Source organism: Leopardus geoffroyi, chromosome C1 (genome assembly GCF_018350155.1).
Source record: "Leopardus geoffroyi isolate Oge1 chromosome C1, O.geoffroyi_Oge1_pat1.0, whole genome shotgun sequence".
NCBI lineage: Eukaryota > Metazoa > Chordata > Mammalia > Carnivora > Felidae > Leopardus > Leopardus geoffroyi.
The window spans coordinates 187353590-187376206 of NC_059328.1; the positions used below are offsets into that span (position 1 = coordinate 187353590).

Sequence of the window (22617 nt, forward strand, 5' to 3'; positions counted from 1 at the left end):
ATTTAGGAACCTGAGACCTTGATGAAGTCCCTAGAGGTGTAGTACTAGAGTATGTCAAGATATTCTCTTCAAAATGAAGGACAGGCTGCCATGGATCAGCCCACCACCACCACTTAGAAAGAAACATGGTCCTATATGGACCTCTTTAAAGTCTGGAAACAAAATAAACCATATTTTAAAGTGCTGTTTTGCCCCACTTCCTGAATAGCCCATAAAGCTGCCAGTTTTAAATGGGGCCCAGGACAGAAAAGGCAGTGTAGCAGGCCAGTGTGGCAGGGCAAGATACTTTGTTATTTGGATAGTAAGATCTAGCAAACTCAGTGGCGTTTGAAGTATCGGTGGTGGATGATAAAGCAGCTGTATAAAGTTACCAGTAGGCTCTGATAAGATAATCACACTACAACTAGAGCCCCACACAGAGCAGGGTTTTTCAACCTCAGCACAATTAGCACGTTGGTCACTCCTAATGCCGCAAGGAGCTGTCTTGTACATGGTAGGATGTTTAGCAGTATCCCTGGCCTCTCCCCACTAGATACCAGTAGCACTCCCCTCCAAATTATGATAAACAAAATGTCTTCAAACATTGCCAAATATCCCCTAGGAAGCAATACTGCCCCGGGTTGAGAATCACTGCTTTAGAATAAAGCTATGTCCTCTGCTGTAGATGATTACGCTACTTTTGAGAAACAGCTCCTTGCTTGGTTTTTGGGTCCTGCTTAAAGAATGACCATGGGGCACAAGTGACCATGTGACCTGATCTACCCTTAAGAACTGGGTGTTCTAACCCACCAGTTGAATGTACTAGCAGCAATCCATCATTAAGTGGAAATAATACTGTATCAGACAGCTATTCCTATCCTTCAGTGCACAAGATGATAGTTCTCTACCTTATTTAAGTCAAATGTGACCTCATAACTTGCTTTGAACAACACGCAGAAATGACTCCTCTGGAAGCATTTAATTGCCAATATGCACTCTCCAACGTGTTCTTCCCTTGCCACTATGATTACAGAGCAGAAATAAATATAAAGATGCAATGGTGATCTATCATATAGATAATAGCTGCCCTATAGTCACCCAGGCTTGCAGAATTTTACATGAGAATAAACAAATTTTTTTTTTAATTTTAAGCCATTATTTGAAGATTGGTTATTACCACTACATAAGAAGCTGATCCTGACTTTATTTTTTTTTTTTTTTTTTTCAACGTTTATTTATTTTTTTGGGGACAGAGAGAGACAGAGCATGAATGGGGGAGGGGCAGAGAGAGAGGGAGACACAGAATCGGAAACAGGCTCCAGGCTCCGAGCCATCAGCCCAGGGCCTGACGCGGGGCTCGAACTCACGGACCGCGAGATCGTGACCTGGCTGAAGTCGGACGCTCAACCGACTGCGCCACCCAGGCGCCCCTGCTGATCCTGACTTTAAAAAAAAAAAGAAAGAAAAAAAAAAAAAAAAAAGGGAAGAAAAAAAAAAAAGAAAGAAAAAAAAGAAAGAAAGAAAAAAAAAAAAAAGAAACTGATCCTATGACTACAAAATGTTATATATACGATGAGGTTAGCACAGGTCCCCAAAGCACAAATAAGCCTTAAAAACAAATGGCTCAAACATCCATGGCATACACTTCACTAAATCTATGAACCTGCAGAGTTTCCTATGATAAAAAAAGAAAGAAGTCAGGCCTGGTTTAAACATGGTTCCATATGACATTGGCATTACCCCTAACAGAGGTGGTCTTGAAACACAGCAGAAAAGGGAAATCCTCCCAGGAGGCAGATATACAAGTAGTTGTATCACAAGGTGGTTGTTCCCTATGCCTGAAGAGAGAGATGACCAGAGGTACATATCTAAGGTTTGGCTACATGGGCTCTGTCATCAGTACTTGCTCAATATGCTCATGAACAAAATGGCCTTGTCAGCAGGAATAGAAATTACCTTGGCTCAACACAGATGCCCCTCACCAATGTTTACCTGCAACTCCATGACATGCCAGGCTACCTTACACTTCCATGTATTTACTAGCTACCCTCCTCCTCTCTTGAATGCCTTTCAACTACCCTCTAGCATAACCACCTTACTCTTTCAAGACTCACATCAGCAGTCACTTCCTCTTTATTCTTTTTTTTTTAATTTCTAATGTTTATTTATTTTTGAGAGAGAGTGAGAATGAGTGGGGGAAGCGGCAGAGAGAGAGGGAGACACAGAATCAGAAGTAGGCTCCAGGCTCTGAGCCGTCAGCACAGACAGAGCCTAATGTGGGCCAGAACTCATGAACCCATGAGATTATGACCTGAGCCAACCGCTCAACTGACTGAGCCACTAAGGCGCCCCAGTCACTTCTTCTTTAAAGTCCTTCTTAGCATACAACCCTGTATCCATTCAGAGCCCCTTCTTTCCCCCTCACTCACAAATCCTCAATCTAGAGTCCACAGACTGCCAGGAATCTGTAAACAAAACTCATAAACTTTGATAGGAAAAGAATTATATCATTCTTTTTATTAATCTCTACCTAACATTTATCATTTCATTTGATTATAAATGTAGGCAAAACAAAAACAAAACAAAAAAAAATCCATAGTATTTTCTGTGTCTTGGTCACCAACAGATATCACAGGTAGTTTCATATCAAATTACAGTTATTGCAGACATCAAAATATCATTTATACTCATCATTACTTCATGCCATGTTTTTCTGGTTAAAGAGCTTCTGCTCTACACTGGGTGGGGGGGGGGAAGCTATTTGCAACAACAGTCTCTCTTCTTAAAAGCACACAAAATATCAAGAGTGATTCTTTTAGGACCTCTTTCTCTAGCCTTTAGGGAAGGGAAACGGCCTTCATTCCTTCTTCTTAGGAAGCAGAGAACAACTGATTTCTTCCCATTAATATTGCTCTTTGAAAGGAGTCATCTCTCCCTCTCCATCTTAAGGCTCTTGGAAATTGATATGGTACATAGAATGACGGTGGTAACTAGTCCTAATAGCACACAGTACTTAATACTTTCCATTCCCAGAAACCTGTATACAAGTTTATTAGTCCTATTATTAAACTCTTGGCTTCTCTAGGACAGGGAACGTTCCTCAGCTGTGTTTGTATTGCCAGTTCTAACAAGGCCAGAGCACAGTTAGCACTTAATTCACGTCTAGTGGATGGATGACTTAACAGCAACAAATGGGCAGTCAGCAGCAGAATCAGCAGAGAAGACAGGAAGCAAATATGGCAGAGACTATTAGTTCCCACCCAATATAGATGCCTACCCCTATCCCCATTGATTTGGTCTACATGTTCAGCTAAAAGCCATTTCAGAACCTCACTTATAGCCAAATGACTATGTTCTGGTAAATGAGATCAGAAGAAATAGTGTGTGGGTAATTCTAGAAAGATTTCCTTCTTTTTTTTTTTTCAATATTTATTTTAGGGAGAGAAAGCATGAGTGGGGGGGGGGGGGGGGCAGAGACAGAGGGAGACAGAGAATCTGAAGCAGGCTCCAAGCTGTCAGCACAGAGCCCGACGTGACCTGAGCCAAAGTCGGATGCTCAACTGACTGAGCCACTCAGGTACCCCTAGAAAGATTTCTTAGAAGATGAGAAGTGTGCCCCCTTTGTTCTCCGCCTTTCTTTCTTCAAGTTTCTGATTTTTTTCCACAAGACAAAGAGATGAACTACTATCCCGTTTAAGCAATGGTTATTTCTTGTTTCTAGCAGCCAAACACAATTGCTTACTGATAAGGTAAAAAAGAGACTCCAAGCAACAAATCTGTGATCTAAGATGCCAACAGCCATCTTAGCTATGCTTCAATTTAATGATGATAAAACATAAAATATTTCCACTGAAATAGGGGGTAGAGTAGGAAGGAAGACTAAACAAAGAGCCTGTACTCTGTGAAGGTACAGCACTATTATAGTTCAGCTGGAGGGGTGTTTATAGTAGTGTGATACAGTGACAAGATTTCATAATACTGTACTATAACTTCTTGCCAACATTTGGGAGTTATGTTCTAGAACAGTACTGTGGCTTATAAAACTGTGACTGGCAAGACCAAATTATATGAAAATAAGAAGTTAGAAAAAATAAACATTTTGATGAAAGATGTTAAATCAGCTGTTTAAAAGCTGTTTGAATAGGGGTGCCTGGGTGGCTCAGTCAGTTAAGCATCCGACTTTGGCTCAGGTCATGATCTCACAGTTGGTGAATTCAAGCCCCGCATCATGGTCTCTGCTGTCAGTGCGGAGCCTGCTTTGGATCCTATCTCCCTCCTCTGTCTGCCCCCCCTCTGTTGGTTCTCTCCTTCTCTCACTCTCTCTCAAAATAAACAAACTTTAAAAGACAATAATAAGGGGCGCCTGGGTGGCTCAGTCGGTTAAGCGTCTGTCTTCAGCTCAGGTCATGATCTCATGGTCCGTGAGTTCGAGCCCCGCGTTGGGCTCTGTGCTGACAGCTCAGAGCCTGGAGCCTGTTTCAGATTCTGTGTCTCCCTCTCTCTCTGACCCTCCCCTGTTCATGCTCTGTCTCTCTCTGTCTCAAAAGTAAATAAACGTTAAAAAAATTTTTTTAATTAAAAAAAAAGGCAATAATAAAAGCTGTTCGTATAAAAAATATATCAGTGACCTTTCTACAGATTAACCTTCTTCAAGTTCCCAAGTAATGCTGTTGTTGTAAGCATAACAATCAAATAAGGTTGATTTCCTCACATATTATGCAAACTATTCTATTTCACAAAGATTTTGAACCTGCCTTACCTGGATTGCCATTTAACATCTTTTGTACTTGTATTTTTATTTTTACTTGTTAAGTCTCAGCAAAACTTTTCACAGTTCTTAGCAAATATGTCATTTTGGGGGAGTGTTTTTTATCCTTACATTAAGAAAATGGAAAATAATCTGATCTCTCTGTAGGTTACTGTTAATAGACTGAATATGTCTCCCCAAAATTCATATAATGAAATACTAACCCCTAATGTAACAGTATCAGAAAGTGGGGCCTTTGGGAAGTGATTAAGTCATGAAGGTAGAGCCCTCGTAAGTGGGATAAATACACTTATACAAGAGACCCCAGACAGCTCTCTCCCACTTTTGCCATGTGATAACACAATAAGAGGACAGCCATTTCTGAACCAGGAAGTGTGCTGTCAGTAGAAACACAATTTGCTGGTACATTGACCTTGTACTTCCCAGCTTCCAGAATTGGGAGAAATAAATGTTTGTTGTTTAGGCCACCTAGTTTATGGTATTGGTTATAGCAGCTCAAACTGACTGTGACAGAGGTCTTCTTCTATTTCTCCATTCCCCTGAATTTAGGCTAGCTTGGTGAGTTGCTTTTGGAAGGAACATTATGAAAGTTGTGAAGCCTAAGCCCCAAAGAGGGCTTGCAGCCCTGCAGCTTCCACCTTCGCTTTTTTAGAATGCTGCCCTGAAAATGCCATGTAAGGATGCCAGACTAGCCTACTAGAGAATGAGAAGCCATACTGAGAAGACTGAAGGACTTTAATGGACAGCCAGCACCAAGTGCAAACATGCGAGTGAGGACACCTTGGACCTTCCAACTCAGTCAATTCTCCAGGCAGTTTCAACTACATGAGAGTCCAGTGAAACCAACAGAGGTACTGCTCAGTAAACCTACAGAATGATGAAAAATTATCAATCTCTTTGCCCTCAGTCATTAGGTTTTGGCACAGTGTGTTAGGCACCAATATAAAAACAAAACTTTAAAGTAACAATACTTAAAATAGTACCTTAAAGATGAGAAAAATCACTCAAGATTTTTGTTTTTATCTTTAATTCACCTATTGTAGTATTCTGAAGGTCATGCTGACTCCAATGCTTCATTCCACTATGATTTAAAAAAAATAAAATTATGGTGCCTGGATGGCTCAGTCTGTTAAGCATCCAACTTCGGCTCAGGTCATGATCTGTGGTTCACAAGTTCGAGCCCCACGTCAGACTATGCTGACAGCTCAGAGCCTGAAGCCTGCTTCAGATTCTGTCTCCCCCTCTCTCTCTGCCCCTCCCCCGCTCATGCTCTATCTCTCAAAAATAAACAAACATTAAAAAAAATGAAATTAATGTATGAAAGTACAACAGGGAACCATTAAAGGATTATGCATGTGGTAAGTAATATGTGATGGGCACTTCAGAAAGAGTACTCTGGTTGCACTGTAGAATGGACTGGAGCGAGAAAAGACTGAAGCCAGGGTGACCCATAAGACTGTTGGAATAGTCCTAGTGAAAGGCCTAGAAAGAGGTGAGAGGCCTGAACTATCATTACTGCTGCTGCTACTACTATTATATTTATTGTGTATTTATGATGCACCAAGTACTGTAATAAGAACCTTACTTAAATTTTCTCATTTAATCTTTGTAATTACCCTTCAAAATTTTTTTATTTTGAAATAGACTCACAGGAAGTTCCCAAAATATGTGCCAGGAGGTCCCAGGTACCCTTGGTCTACTTTCCCCCAACGGTAACATCTTGCATAACTATGATAAAATATCAAGACCAGGAAATTCACATTGGTACAGTCTACAGAGGTTATTCAGGTTATCACCAGTTATATAAGCACTCATTTGTGTGTGTATGTGTGTGTGTGTGTAGTTTTGTACAATTTTATAACATATGTATATTTGTGTAACGACTGCCACAATCAAGATACAGAACTGTTCTATCAAGAGGCTCCCCTCTCCCTGGTTCCTAACCCCTGGTAATGATTAATCTGCCCTTCATCACTACAATTTTGTTATTTAAAGAACATTATATACATGGAATCATACAGTATGTAACCTTTTGAGAGTGGCTTTTTTCACTTGAGAGTCTTCCAGGATGTTGTATGTATCAGTAGCTCGTTCTTTTTTATTGCTCGTTCTAGTGGTCCATGGTATAAGTGTGCCAGTTTGTGTAACCATTCACTTGTTGAAGAACATCTGAATTGTTTCCAGTTTGGAGCTATTTGTAATAAAGTTGCTATGAACATTTATGTACAGGTTTTGTATGAATATAAGTTTCAATTTCTCTGGAATAAATGCCTAAGAATGCAATTGGACAGTTGTACAACTCTGTTTTTAAACAAAGAAATTGAGGCTACAAATGTAGATCTCAAATTCTAATCTAGATAGTACACCTCTAAGTCCTAACTCTTCATACTTTTTTTAAAGGTTATAGAAATTGAGAGAAGTAAATGGGATTTAAAAAGTAATAAGAAGGTAGAGTCCACAGAACCTATCATTATTGACATGAGGGGTATATGAATATAAAGTGTCAAAGATAATACAAGGTTCCAGCTTTACCACATAGATGATAAAAGAATAAAACATGAATTCACTTTTAGACATACTTTATTTGAGGGACCTGCAGGTCATTCTCATCTAGAAGGCAATTAGGTTTATAGGATAGGAACCAGAAATCAAGAAAAAGCTCTGGATTAAAGACTCAGATTTAAGAATCATCACATTTAGATGCTAACTGAGCAAACAAAATCAAAAGAACAAGGTACAGAATGACAAGAGATCTGACCACAGAACACTGAACAGAAACATTCACTCCTAGTGTTTTTCCACAAACAATAAAGCAGTAGGTACTATGATAGACTGCAAATTCATATTAACTTTAGATATTACAATTATCAAGTAGAAAGAACCACAATATACTCTCCACTCCCATTTTCATTTAGACAGAAGTAACTACAAAAGGAATACATTCTGATTAAAAAGCTTTATTACTACTGTTTAATACCATAATGGTAGATACATGTCATTTTGCATTTGTCCAATGTACAATACCAAGACTGAACCCTAATGTAAGTATGGACTTTGGTCCAATTCTAGTTTGGTTCTAAAACTAGATGGCTTTCAGAGACATTAAAAGAACAAGACATGACTAAATATCTGTGCAAATCAGCACAGGTCTGAATCGTGGAAGAAATTAGCTTGGTTTATGGAAAGCAGCTAACTGCCAAGTAAAAACTAATCCAAACCAAAACATTCAACACAATTTTTATTTCTGGAAATTTTAGCTCCTGGCTAGAAAATCTACCCCAAATATGACATTAAATGGTGAAATTTTATTGAGCTATAAAAATATTGGTTGATTTGGCAGCCCTTTCTTTTCAAGTGAAAACTACTATTGCTATTTTACACAAGTATGAGAGCCGTGAATTAGATGAATAATTCTAAAGTGGAAGCCAGTGATGAACCATATCATCTAGGAGGGTCTTTTTTTCTTCAAAATATATCTACCTCCCTTCATATTCCCCCTATCTGAAGCGAAGTGGAGGTGATATAATGGATATGTGCGTATGATTTTTTTTTTTTTTTTTTTTTTTTTAGCTCCTAGATTATTCTGATACATATGTAACTCGCCACCTTCATGGAGAATTTCTGAATTAGGTCCAACTCTATTTTTAAACACTGTATCAACAGCAGGCAAAGGACCAGAGCTACAAAGAGAAAAGAGCTCAGTAGAAGGCTCAGCAGGTAAGGGCTGTACTCACGCCAGTTGTAAGCCACCTTCAGAGCTTTCTATGCCTGCTCCCTCCAGAATTCATTATGTTACATTTCAGACAATGACAAATACTCCGGTCATCATCCTGAGAAAGCACATAGTCTACTAGCAGGATAAAAATATAAAAAGAAGCTATTTTAAACATGAGAAAAACTAAGAAGCCACAAAGAATGAAAGACAGAAATTCCTCTGTTCTTGCATTAAAAGAACAACAACAAAGTACTTTTTTGTGTGCAGCTAGTAACTTGTTTGGAGACTTTCTGTCCACATTTTATTATTTTAGTGTTTTATTATGTAGCATTGGTTTTTCTATTATAAAGCTTAGTCAAGCTGAAAATCTTAATCATTATAGAACTTAATAAAACACTATTAAATGCCAAAACTGTGAATTAAAAACATTCAAACAAACCCAAATCCATATTAACAAACCCAAATCCATACTGCATATCAAGATGGCTTAACAGTTGGGTTAAAAAAGCTTTGAAGGTCTATTTTAGAGCAAAAAATTTTATTTCTTTACACCCAGTGTTTCAAATTCCTTATAAACAGCTCCAATACGGAAATGTGTCAGAAAACTGGGCTTCTAATGGCGTGGAAATAATAAGCCAATTATTATTATATTCTAATTCTGACTAGTGTTTTTTAAATCACTTGGTAATTTCCTACCCAATGTTCAACTCTGTTGCATTCTACAATGACACCTACTGGCCATTCAACATCAGCCATTAGTTCTCTAAGACAGCTCTAGCAGGCTGGTTACATAAGAAGAAGAAACACATACATACACACAGAAACACACGGACACGCACACCATCCTGCAAAAAAGCAGAGATTTGTTCACAGGTACTCACACTACAGAAATGCACCCAAAATAGAAGCAGAAGTATTCTTTGTGACTGAGATAGAATTACTCTTGCAAAAAGGTAAAAAAGACAATGAGTGAAATACCAAGTATCAAAATTTTTATCTGAAGTACTGATAAATATCTCAGTACTCTAAACATTTCAGAACAAACTCCAATGATCCACCTCTCTTAACCAAATGATATTTAGAGAAAAAAGCAAGTCTTTTAATTTAGGTTCTGGGATATACTAATATAAATTATCATTAATACAAAAAGGAAAATTATACACTTGCTCATACTACATTAGCCTTTATCTTCTCAGCTACAGGCTACATTTCAATCAGCTTAAATTTTAGCAATTTATAATGCTTCTTTTAAAACACCTCTCCAGTGGGCTATAAAATCAAATTTTATAGCAAAATGTAGTTCGACCTTTGGTAACACCTACGGAATGGAATCCTATTTTATTCTACATTGCACTGTGCAAACAATTATAAAAACTCAAAAAATGTTCATTTACAGTTAATTATGTCTGTAAATACATTTTACTTCAGTAGGAAAGGTTCAAAGAGCATACTTATTAAACCTAAGAAACAATTCATAACTAGTTCATCAGACTTAAAAAGCAAATTACTTAAAAGATGACTTCCCGCCCTACCTCCTTCAAACCACCACCTTATTTTCATAGTCCCTAACATTCACAATTCGGGGGGGGGGGCGGAAATCTAGCAACTAATTTTCTAGTCATTTTCCAACTCGCACTTACCTCCTACTATAGATTTTTGCGGCTCTCCACTTTCCTGAAGATTAAAAAAAAAAAAAAAGTATTTGTAATCAACCTTGACCCTCAAAACAAATAAATTCATGAACTATACAAACACGAACCTAGCCGCTCGTCTCAAACTAACATTATCTCTCAACCCAAATCCGTATTTGGGATAAGCTCTTCCTGATTACTCTACCCTTCATGCTTCTTCACCTACAGAGACTGCCAAGGTAGAAACCACTCAAACCAACGAAAAAACTATTCTGACACATCAATAGGTTGCAAGACCTCTTCCAAGAGCGACAACCTAGTTATTTGGGTAAATGATAGCCAACGATTACATAATGTATAGCTATAAAGAGTTTGAAGGATCTGACCGCCAGTAAATGTTTCTTCTCCACACACCCTTCCCACCCCGGGAAATGGCCATAAGAAGCAATTCCTAGGATTTCTCTCAGGTGCCTGCAATGCCGCGTCCTTTTCTCTCTTGGAGCTTCATGCAAGGAAGTCGTCCAGCCCTCATGATACCGTCTTGCTCCTGCCTCTCTCCTCTCTCTGCCAGCGCCACCGCAGCCCCCCACGCCCTAGGCCCCCTCGTCGCCCCGCAAGGTTCAGCCTCCACCCGCCTCAGCTGCCTTCTCCTCACGACCCTCCCAAGCTACCTTGTCTACGCGAGGTTCCGGAACCACCAACACTCCAGGTGCCCCCTCCCCAGACCCCCCTCGTCAGTTCCTGCAGCCGAGAGAAGAAAAACCGTCCTGACCTGGCACTCTGCGTCCCCCAAAGACAGCGCCGCCGCCTACCTGTCACCCCGCTGCCTCCGGCTTCTTACCGCCACCGCCTCCCGCAGCAGCCTGCCAACTGCAGCGCAACAACCAGCCTTCCCATTGGGTGAGTCCGCGCTCAACAACTGCCTCACTTATTGGCTGGAGTATGTCTGCGGTCCTCCCCTCTGTGCAGTGTCTAAGGATTCCGGTCTCCAAGCAAGGAAAACATCACTCTTTCCCTGCCATTCTGTCCTCTACAATTACTCTTACCTCAGTCAGACCACTGATGCACAGGTGTGCGGAAAAAAATGTCGGCTTCCAGCATTCTCCATGTACCCTCCACTGAGTCCAGGAATCCGTGACCCAGTGCGGAACGTTAAATGGCCTCTCTGCTTTCCTGCGGTAAGTCACTCAGGCGACAATTTCCGTTTCCGCTTGGCTCCGGCTGGAGGGTTAATTGAGTGTCGTGAGAGGTCAGATTGCTGTCAGGTAAATTAGAGTTGGTGGGAGACTTCTTGATCAGGAATAAGAGTGAGACTGTATTCTGGGGATTGTAAAAAAAGGGGGAGACTAAACGGGGAAAGATCCTGAGAGTATGTACCTCGAGGGAAGAAGATCGAAGAACTAGCAAGAGAGAACAATGAAGTCCTGGGGTAATTAGGGGTAGTTTGTAGAAGAAAGTGGTGAGAGTTACTGTGCTTATACTTGTTTCCTCCTTTCCCACCCGCAAACCCCCGCCGCATGTTTTCTGGTTTACCTTTGAACTGAATAAAATCAGAACAGCCTCAAATCTAGAAATTGTAAAATAAGAATAATTGCAATATCTGCCTCACAACAAGCATGTATGGTTTTAGGCAAGGCTTTTCTGGTGTGAATGTTTATGAAGAAAGCAGTGTACGAAAATCACATTCAGTTTTATAGAGTGGTTACTATTTTTAAATTACACATAAGTAGGCGCAGGGACTGGAGGGGACACTAAAAGTTCACTTGTCTTTTATTTTCTAATGTTCTTATTCACAAGTTTAAAAATGAGGGGTAGTTGGGATATGTACTTGAAAGTCGTTGGAAAACCATAAAATTACATGTACTGTAAGTGGCATTATCCTCATTTTTTAAATTGTTTTTAAGCTTTCGTTTTTTAATGTTTATTTATTTTAGAGACAGCATGAGTGGAGTAGGGGCAGAGAGAGAGAGAAAGAGTAGGAGACACAGAATCCGAAGCAGGTTCCAGACTGTGAGCTGTCAGCACAGAGCCCGATGGGGGTCTCAAACTCAGGAGCTGTGAGATCATGACCTGAGCTGAATGAAGCTGGATGCTCAACCAACTGAGCCACCCAGGCGCCCCTATTATCTTCTTATTTCATAGTTAGGGAAAATATGCTAGCCCAGGTTAGTGGAGGTTGGTCACCAAATTATAGGTTCACTCCAAACACAAGAAGATAGCTTTTTTAAAATTTCATTATCACATGTTCTTTCTTTGTAGCACTAATGACCTTGCTGGATTTTTTTGTCTGAACGGTTCTGAAACTGAAATAATTATCCGTTGTTGAGTCCTTGGCATAATTTGTTATTTTATCTAATTTTAGTTTTTATTGTGAAGTTTACATAACAGAAGGGTGTATAAAACATAAATGCATTTAAATAATTATAATTAAGCAAACCCTGTGTAACCACCCTTCAGGTTAGAAAATAAAGCATTGCCAATAACTTAGAACGTGCATTTTCAGCAGAGGTGATTGCCCTTCAAGGAGGTGAAAATTTGTTCTTGGAGGAGAGGTGAAAACAAACCTTAAAGACAAAACAAATAACAAAGACTACAATGGTTTGTGGCCCTCCAAAGAGCCATGGAACGTAAGCAGATATACAGTATATCTGTGGTATTAAAATTTCATTGGAGGGGGAGGAATGAAAACATCATAAGGGAAAAAAATATCCAAAAATGCTCCTTTGGGGTGCAAGAATTAAAAACTAGATTGAAAAACACTGCCTTAGAAGCTCCCTGTCTGAGCTTCTGTGATTCTACCTCCTTCACCAAGATGTACTACTGTCCTGACTTGTCATAAACATTCACTTTTTTTACTTTACTTTTTTTGTTTTTACTTTAATTTTTCCATCTATGATGCATTTCTAAAAAATGAATTGTCTGGCTTTTCAATTTATATAAATGGGATCAAAGTGTATTTATTTTTTTTTTTTACTCTCCCTTCTTTATTTGTGAGATTTTTTCATACTTTTGCATGTAGTTTTTCATTAGGTGTTCTGTAATGTGTCTATTCCATAATTAATCCATTAATGTGGGATGTTAGGGTCATTTACAGTTTGGGGCTAGCCACATAAACAATGTGGCTAAAAAGATTTTTATAAAATACATATATTGTTAAAAATATATGTATATTTCTATTGTTACATATAAAAAAACATGAGTTTTTTTAATAACAGTGCTATCCAAATATAAGACAAGGGCTCATATAATTTACAGTTTTCTGGTAACCATATTAAAAAGGTAAAAAGAAACAATTAATTATATATTTGTCTAACCCAGTGTATTCAAATATTATTTCAGGATGTAATCAGTATTAAAAGTTATTAATGAAATATTTTACATTTTCTTTATACCATCTCAAAACCAATTTATTTTACACTTGCAGAATATTTTTGTTTTGTAAGTTTTCATAAATATAAACACTTGATCCAGTGTTTATATTTTGTAAAGTTTACAGTTGAACAAACAGATTTGTTCACCTGAATTGTTCCAAACACACTTTAAAAATTTTTCAGTAACTGTGGCATCTGGGTTGCTCTGTTGGTTGAGCGATCGGCTTTGGCTCAGATCATGATCTCACGGTGCATGCATTTGAGCCCTGCATCAGGCCTGCTGCTGTCAGCACAGAACCTGCTTCGGATTGTCTGTCCCCCCCCTTCTCTGCCCCTTCCCCCTTGCACACTTTCTCTCAAAAATAAATAAACCTTAAAAACAAATTTTGTAGGGCACCTGGGTAGCTCCGGCAGTTAAGTATGTGTCTGACTTCAGCTCAGATCATGATCTTGTGGTTTGTGGGTTCGAGCCCTGTGTTGGGTTCTGTGCTGACAGCTCAGAGCTTGGAGCCTGCTTCAGATTCTGTCTCTCTCTCTCTCTCTCTCTCTCTCTCTCTCTCTCTGCCCCGCTCATTCTCCTCTCTCTCTCTCTCAAAAATAATAAGTAAACATAAAAAATTTCCAATAACTGACTTGAGGATCTGATTTTAAATTTAAATTAAAATGACATAAAAATTCTAGCCACACTTTAAGTCCTAGTGGCTATGATACTGAATAGTGCAGGTCTAGACCTTAAGGTATTCAGATGTTCAACATTTCTAGGTCAGGCCAGTTTTTCACAATGGTTGTGCTAAGTCACATTTTTACCACCTGGGTACGAAAGTGGAAAACACATCACAATGTGTTTTCCCCAAATCTCACAATCTTGCAAGGTAGGTTTTATGCTCATGTTATATGAGGAAACAAGTTCAGAGAGATTAAATGATAGGCCCAGGAGTTTATAGCTATTAATGGTGCATCCAGGACTTGATGTCAGATCTATATAGCACTAAAGTCTGCACTTAAGTAGAATTCTGAACTTCCTTCAAGTGATCAGGATATCATTGTTTGATTTATGACTATTGGAAGTAGAAATAATTTTTTTTCCTGTGTTTGTATTCTTTTTTTTAATTATATTTTTTATTTTTTTTTAATTTACATCCAAATTAGTTAGCACATAGTGAAACAATGATTTCAGGAGTAGATTCCTTCATGCCCCTTACCCATTTAGCCCATCCGCCCTCCCACAACCCCTCCAGCAACCCTCAGTTTGTTCTCCATATTTATGAGTCTTTTCTGTTTTGTCCCCCTCCCTGTTTTTATATTATTTTTGTTTCCTTTCCCATATGTTCATCTGTTTTGTCTCTTAAAGTCCTCATATGAGTGAAGTCATTTCTTTCTCTGACTAATTTCACTTAGCATAATACCCTCCAGTTCCATCCACATAGCTGCAAATGGCAAGATTTCATTCTTTCTGATTATCGAGTAATACTCCATTGTATGAATATAAGTGGAAATAATTTTTAAAAGAAAACAAAAGTTTCCCTAGAAATTGTGTTCAACTTTTTGAAAAGTCATTGAAATATTCAATTTAGTAAGGGACTCTTTCTGAATTATTTTAATGAGGTAAAAGAGAAAACACATTGAATTTATTAAAAGAAATTAGGAGAAATGAGTGTATGTATACTTTCATGTTTTCTTTCAAAGATTTATCTCCCACATTACTTAGTATTTTGAACATAGTAATATTGTAACTTTGAAATAGCCTTCATGCATGGTAATGCTTCCATTTTCATTTTCCCAAGTCAAGCTATTTTATCAAAAAATGTTGATGTTTTGTATTCTTTTCCAAGTCTATCGATGGTCAACTAGAGTTAATATTCTAGAATTGATATTTGCCAAAATGAGGGTTTGTCTTGTAATCTCTTTAAAGATTTTTGAATGAAACATTAAACAAAAAAAGTTTTTTAAAACATGGTTTGAAGAAGCCAAGACATCATTCTAATTAAATACTTCTAAAGTTATTTCTTTTATAATAATGTATTGAATCTCAAAAGTTAGCCTGAAATCTGAAACTGTAATTTTTTTCCCTTTATATTATTGAATCCACCAAATAATAATAATAATGAAATAATGGATCAAATGTTTTCACTTGAAATTGTGAATGTTGTTCTAGCTTGTGTTTGGTAGCTTGGTTTTTATTCTTTTTTAAATGTAAAAATCATCAAAATAATGTTTTGTGATTATCTTAATATGTCTAAATATAAAGGGTTGGTTAATTTGTCAGAATTACTATGTATAATTCCCACCCTCCCCCCATATTCTGAGAACTATTGTTTAATGGTATGAGCATTTCACATAATGTGTCTTTAGTATACACTATGTAATAATTACCTCTGTCTTCTAAAATGCAGTGTAAGAGCCCTGCCTTATTATTGGGCCTGTTCATAGTTATAAATGCAGAAATAATGGTAGTGATTATTTGGTTTGGTTTTATTTCTGGAGAGTGGTGATTATAGAATTGCTACTGGTAACCTTAAAGAAAAGGGGGTATTAATTCATACCCCCTTAATTTGAAATTCATAGCAATTTAACTGGGAACTGACCTGAAGTTTATTTTTACATTATCTATAACAGTAACACTAGTGGGTGGGGCTCCTGCCTGGCTCAGTCAGTAGAGCATGTGACTCTTGATCTGGGGGTGTCAAGCCCCACCTTGAGTGTAGAGATTATAAATAAATAAACAAACAAACAAAAAACACTAGTAAATTTGGTCTTTATTATAACCATTACAGGCATATTTTATTTAAGGAGCCTTTGGAGTCCTAAGGTCTCCATTGATCTAATTCAGTAGTCAGCGAACCAAAGCCTGCTGGGCAAATCCAGCCCATTGCCTGTTTGTGTACTGCCCGTGAGCTAAGACTGGTTTTTACAGATGAATGTTTGGAATGAATTTGATAACTAAGGAACACTAACTTTATGCCCCAGTTAAGCAAAATACTATCCCTAAAAAAGGGAATTTCATTTTTTTCATCAGACCTGTTTTACAAAAAAATGTACTCAGTTATTCTTATATTTTATTATATTTTATTATTTTTCTCTCATTATGTAACTAGTTACAAAACACCCTTTTAAAAAAATGTTTATTTATTTAATGTTTGAGAGAGAGAGAGAGAGAGAGCAAGCCAGGGAGGAGCAAAGAGAGACAGGGAGAGAGAAATTCTAAGCAGACTCTGCACTGAAGGTGGGGCTCCAGCTCACAAACAGATCATGACTTGAGCTGAAACCAAGATTCAGAGGCTTAACTGACTGAGCCACCCAGGCGCCCCACCTACAAAATATCCTTGATTTTACCTTTTGTTTCACAAAGGCCAAGATATTTACTATCTGGCTCTTTACAGAAAAAGTGCATATGATCTTAAATACTTAAACACAGTAACACTGCATTTTAAAAGAATCATCTAAACAAAGCAGGTAACAAAACAGTATGTACAACATTGTCGCTATGCATATTTACACATTATAAAAGGACTAGAAAGAAGGAACAGTATTATTGCTTGGAAGTTAGAGGCAAGGGCTGTGAAACCAAACTGCAAGGTTCAAAACCAGTTGGACCATTTACGACTTTTGTTACCTTCAGAAAGTTGCCTTATTGGAGCTTCATTGTCTCCATCTATAAAATGGTGACAGTTACTGGAATTTAAGTTCAAAGAGTTGTTTTAGGAGTAATGGAGTTAATACATGTTAAAGCACTTTGGTGCTCCTGGCAGAGAGCACAATAAATGTTTGCTGTTCTTAAAATGAAAGGAACAAAAGTAAATGGCTATCTCCGAATGGTGGGAATATTGACTTTTTCTTTTTAAAATTTGTACATGTGTATTTCCTAAGTGAACGTAAACTAGTTATGTAATAAGATGCTGTTTGTAAAACCTATTAACTCAGAATTTTCAAGTATTTATTTGACTCTTCTTTTAAAATATTAACAAATGTTTAGGTATTTTATATCTACAATCTGCATAGTAAACTTGGGTGCTTGATATCTACCATCTGCATATTTCTCTTTTATGTTAATCTTATCGTTTAGACATGGCCCATGGACATGGACATGAACATGGTCATGGTAAACTAAAACTTCCAGATTATAAACAATGGAAGATAGAAGGGACACCATTAGAAACTGTCCAGGAGAAGCTGGCTGCACGAGGGTTAAGGGATCCTTGGGGCCGGTAAGAATAATTAAATAATTCAGATAGAATTTATTCTAGAGGATCAGTATCTTAGTTCCTTTTCTTTCTTTTTTTTATTTGTTTTAGCTATTCTAGGTTCTTTGTATTTACATTTAAATTTTAAAACGAGCTTTTCAGTTTCTACTAAGGCTGCTTGAATTTTAATTGAGATCACATTAACTCATAGCTCAATTAGGGATAATTGATGTCTTAACAAGTTGAATCACTATATAGTATACCTGAAACTAATACTACACTGTTAACTAACTGGAATTTAAATAAAAACTAAAAAAAAAAGAAACTTGGTGTCTTAACACTATTGAGTCTTGAAGTCTATGGACAGTTTAGATTCTGTTTAATTTTCTCAGCAGTGTTTTATTTTATATACAAGTCTTATGTAGATTTTGTTAATTTTATCTTGAATTCCATATTTTTGTGCTCTTGTAAATGGTATTGTTAAACATAAATTTTCAGTTTTCTTTGCTAATATGTGAACACACAATTGAGTTTTATAGATTGACTTTGTATCTTGTTACTTTGCTAAATTCACATTTTTCTTCTAACAGATTTTTTTTACAGATTTCTTAGAATTTACTTAATGATCCTTTTGTCTAAAATCAGTATTACTTCCTCCTTTTCAATTTGTAAACTTTTTATTTCTTGTATTATTACTCTGGCTAACACTGCTAGTATAATGTTGAATAAAAGTGGTGTAAGCAGACATCCTTGCCTTGTTGCTAATTGGGGGAAAGCATTCAGTCTTTCACCACTAAATATATTAGTTGGAGGGTGGTCATAGATGCCCTTCATCAAGTTGTGGAGTTCTCTTTAGTGGTAAATGCTTTTTCTGCAGCTACTGAGATGCTCACATTGTTTTTTTGTTCTGTTAATATGATGAATTACTCTTATTGATTTTAAAATCTCAAACCAAATCTTGCATTCCTGAACTATAAACCTTTCATCATGATGTTAGTATCCTTTCATATATTACTGGATTCAGTTTTCCAAAATTCTGTGGAGAATATTTGCATCTATGTTCATGATGGATATTATTCTATAGTTTTCTTCTGATATCTTTGTCTGGTTTTGGTATCTGAATTAGATGTGATTAGCTGTCATGTATTCTAGTAAGTCAGATTTTTTAGAGTTTAAGTGTATTTTGTTTTTTATAACATGATTTTTTCCACTTATTCATCCCTATCTGTGAGAGACTTTTTTTCACTAGAGGTCTTTGACTTCTGTTTACTTCTCTGTTCAGGATACTCTGAAGAATGATTGCCAGAGCAGGAAGTCAGTCTTCTAAAGCTCAGTCTGCTATGACAGGGAAAAGCTGTGAGCCTCTGGAATAGTAATAATAATGTTGAGTGTTACATACCCTCTGTGCCAGAATATATCATACTTTACCCTGTTTAATCTTTATAATAACACTATAAGGTAGATAGTAATCATCATTGAGTAAAAGTAGAAGCGAGCCCTGACAGGTTAAGTAACTTGTGCAGCCTAAGAGGCTGTGAAGAATCTAAGTGGCAGAGCAAAGTTTAATACCCAAGTTTCTAACTTCTCTTTATATGATGCTGTAATGACTGTTATGGGCAAAGCCACACAGCTGACCGGTAATGAATAGGCTGAAGTGAGTCTTACATTTGGGAATTCTATAAAATCCTGATTATTAATGGCTGTGAAGTGTGAAATCATCAAGTCTTTTTTCTTCTGTTTTATATGTGAAACGTGGGCATATAGACCTAATTATCTTATGTCACAAAAGACTCCTATTGTGATACACTTAGATTATCTTATATAGGGTTGCATTTAAGTCTGTTAGATGAAAATTAAGTCTGTTTTACTCAGTGAATGTACATAAGTTACGTGTGATTATAATTTTCCCTTTTTTTTCCTCTAGCAATGAAGCTTGGAGATACATGGGTGGCTTTGCAAACAATGTTTCCTTTGTTGGTGCATTATTAAAAGGATTCAAATGGGGATTTGCTGCGTTTGTGGTAGCTGTAGGGGCTGAATATTACCTGGAGTCCCAGAAAAAAGAGAAGAAGCATCATTGAAGATAATACCTGAAAGTATCTTAAAGGCTTCTTAACTCTCCTATAAAAATAAGATTTCTTCAATGTAGCCTACTCATCTGTGTGTTTTTCCCTAACAATACTATTAAGATTTAATAAAGTATGAATACATTTGCTGGTCTTTTTTGTCATTAAAAAAAAAAATGTCTTGCAGCATGTGGGTGGCTCAGGTGGTAGAGCATGGGACTCTAGATCTTGGGGTCATGGGTTCAAGCCCGACATTTGGTGTAGAGATTATTTAAAGTCTCAAGCCATATCAGATTTGGTTTGAAATATGTGGGGGATTGAGTACCAGCCGTTGTGCATTCTGCACAATCAGAACATTAGCATATATCTGACCAAATGGATATGTTTTAACAGGTTTTGTTTTCTGTTTTTTCAGGTTTTTTTAGTTGTCATAATGTTTGCCATCTAACTACTTTTAAGTGTGCAGTCTGTAGTACTAAATACATTCAAAATGTGTAACCATAACCACCATCCATCCCCATAACTTTTCATCTTTTAAAATGAGAGTCTACACCTATTAAATAAGTCCCCATTTCCCCATCTCCCAGCCCTTGGCAACCACTGTTCCACTTTCTGTCTCTATAATTTTGACTACTCAAAAGTACCTCCTAAATGGAACCATAAAGTATTTGTCCCTTTGTAACTGGCTTATTTCACTTAGCATAATGTCCTGAAGTTTCATCCATATTGTAGCATGGGTCAGAATTTCCTTTCTTATTAAATCTGAATAGTATTCTATTGTATGTGTATGCTATGATGGACACATGGTTTGCTTCTACATTTTATCTATTGTGAATAATGCTACTATGAACATGAGTGCACTCCAGTATGTTTTTAGATGGGAATTGGCCTTGCTGTTTTTACCATCCTCCGCAGGTGGTATAGATTATACTATAAAACAATTTATAGCCCAGTTTTGGTTGACGTATCCATGTACTGTGTTCATTTTTCTTTATTGTGATGTTATCTACTCTTGCCTTAGTTCTCATTATCCTTATGATGTGAAAAGTTTGACATTTTTCCCCTGTATTTCTAACAATAAACCACATTTTTCCTACATTGAATTTTTAAATTTTAATTAAATTTCTAAGTAAAGTTGAGACTTAAAACTGAGCTTGTTGAAGAGAGGTAATATTTTTTCTTGAATAACAAAGTTAATATAAAACTCCAGGATATTTTTTTCCTTTGTTAATTTCTTCTTTATAAACCTAAACTTGAGAAATCAGTAAATGCATGAGGTAAGAATTCCTAATAAGCTGATAGTAGTAAATGGAATGTGGTTAAATGAAATAATAAAAAAAAGACTGCAAAAAATAAGGAAAGTGTTTAAAAAGGAACAAAGAGCAAGAGGAAAAATAAAAATAGCAAGATGGTAGATTTAAACTTAATCATATGAATAATTAAATTACATGTAAGTGGTCTAAAATTGAAACTCTAAAACTTTCCAATTAAAACACAGGTTGTTAGGGGCACCTGACTGCCTCAGTTGGTAGAGCATATGACTCTTGATCTTGGGGGTGTGAATTTGAGCCCCACATTGGGTGTAGAGATTAAAATCTTATGGGTACCCTCTGTCTGTCTCTCTCGCTCTCAAAAATAAACATAAAAAGACAAAACTATCAAAGCTCACTTAAGAAGTAGGTAACCTGGGGTGCCTGGCTTGCTCAATCAATATAGTGTGTGACTCTTGATCTCAGGGTCATAAGTTCAAGCCCCACGTTGGGTGTAGAACTTACTTAAAAAAAAAAGTAGATACCCTGAATAGCTATGAGTAAACTCATTTGCTGGGTTAGGTGCAGAAAAGATGGAAAGTGCAGTGCTTGACACATTTATGATAGAGAAAAACAATAATTTTTTCTCCTATTTTTGAGTTTTTCTTATCTATCACAATTTTTTCTGGAAGCAAGGAGTGAAGTTTTCCTTATATTCAATTAATATGAAAACTATTGCTTTAATTCCTTGGGAGCTGCAAAGCACACAAATCACTGTCATCTTAGCTACTGCCATTGCTTGGACTAGTACCAGTTAAATGTGATACTCATTCTTAAAATGTATGATCAAAGGACAATTGGAAATAATGTTAATTAAGTATTAGCCTCATAAATAAGCACTGTAGATGATTATATGTAAAAGTATTATTAGCCCCATTTTGTATGTAAGGCAAGTCCATAGTAAAGTAACAAAGCCTATGATGGCACAGCTAGTAAGTTCCAGAGTTAAATTTTTGACCCAGGTCTGACTCCATAGTAACCACTATATTACATTAGCTATCATGTTGGTATGTGATAAGTACTATAAGATGCCATAGAATTATTCTTTTGGATCTTTTCTCAGAACTATCTAATTATGCTTGAAGTAAACTGTAAGGATTTTTAAAAATCTAAATTATGGCATGTAATATTTAATGAAAAACAACAAATAATGAATATAGTAATTTTTCTGTATTCCTGTACTTTGTTTTGCTTTTAAAGTTTATTTAATTTAGAGAGCTAGAGAGAGAACACACACGTGCACATGGGGCAGAGAGATAGGGAGAGAGAGAATCCCAGGCAGACTCTGTGCTGTCAGACTGTCAGCATGGAGCCTGACACAGGGGCTCAACGTGAGACTCAAGTTGGGGCTCATGGTTGGGAACCATGAGATCATGACCTGAGTTGAAATCAAGGGTCAGATGCTCAACCGACAGAGCCACCCCTGTATCCCTGTACTTTGAAGGAAACTCTATTTTGATACACCTAATGAAAGAGGTTCACACATTTTTTAAAAAGTAACATGAGAAAGCACTTCCAGGGGACAAGATGGTATAGAGAATATATGTAAAGACAAAAACATGGAAAGAATAGGAACTTAACCATGTGAGTGGTTAA

The 22617-nt window shown here is 37.0% G+C and overlaps 2 protein-coding genes across 12 annotated transcripts in view; one reads left to right on the forward strand and one right to left on the reverse strand.

Moving 5' to 3' along the window:
• Positions 1-11248, reverse strand: part of FAM126B (family with sequence similarity 126 member B) — a 93109-nt gene extending 81861 nt beyond the window's left edge. For 2 of the 9 annotated variants that reach the window (XM_045480699.1, XM_045480693.1), the window contains exons 1-2: positions 11140-11248; positions 10103-10136 (exon numbers count right to left, since the gene is read on the reverse strand). The gene's annotated coding sequence lies outside the window, so the exon portion shown is untranslated. Of the gene's footprint in view, positions 1-10102; positions 10137-10865; positions 10995-11139 lie in introns of those variants that run through there. The other 7 variants (XM_045480698.1, XM_045480689.1, XM_045480696.1 and 4 more) reach the window with 6 other exon arrangements.
• On the forward strand, positions 11158-19858 carry NDUFB3 (NADH:ubiquinone oxidoreductase subunit B3). Of its 3 annotated transcripts, none has more exons than XM_045480702.1 (3): positions 11158-11271; positions 17528-17669; positions 19570-19858. In XM_045480702.1, the coding sequence occupies exons 1-3, from the start codon at positions 11250-11252 to the stop codon at positions 19724-19726; spliced, it is 321 nt and encodes a 106-aa protein (XP_045336658.1). In that variant the 5' UTR covers positions 11158-11249; the 3' UTR covers positions 19727-19858. The 3 variants fall into 3 exon arrangements, with proteins under 3 accessions (XP_045336658.1, XP_045336660.1, XP_045336659.1); XM_045480704.1 differs by having other exon boundaries at positions 11245-11358; XM_045480703.1 differs by lacking the exon at positions 11158-11271 and adding an exon at positions 11317-11522.
• The last annotated feature ends 2759 nt before the right edge of the window (positions 19859-22617 follow it).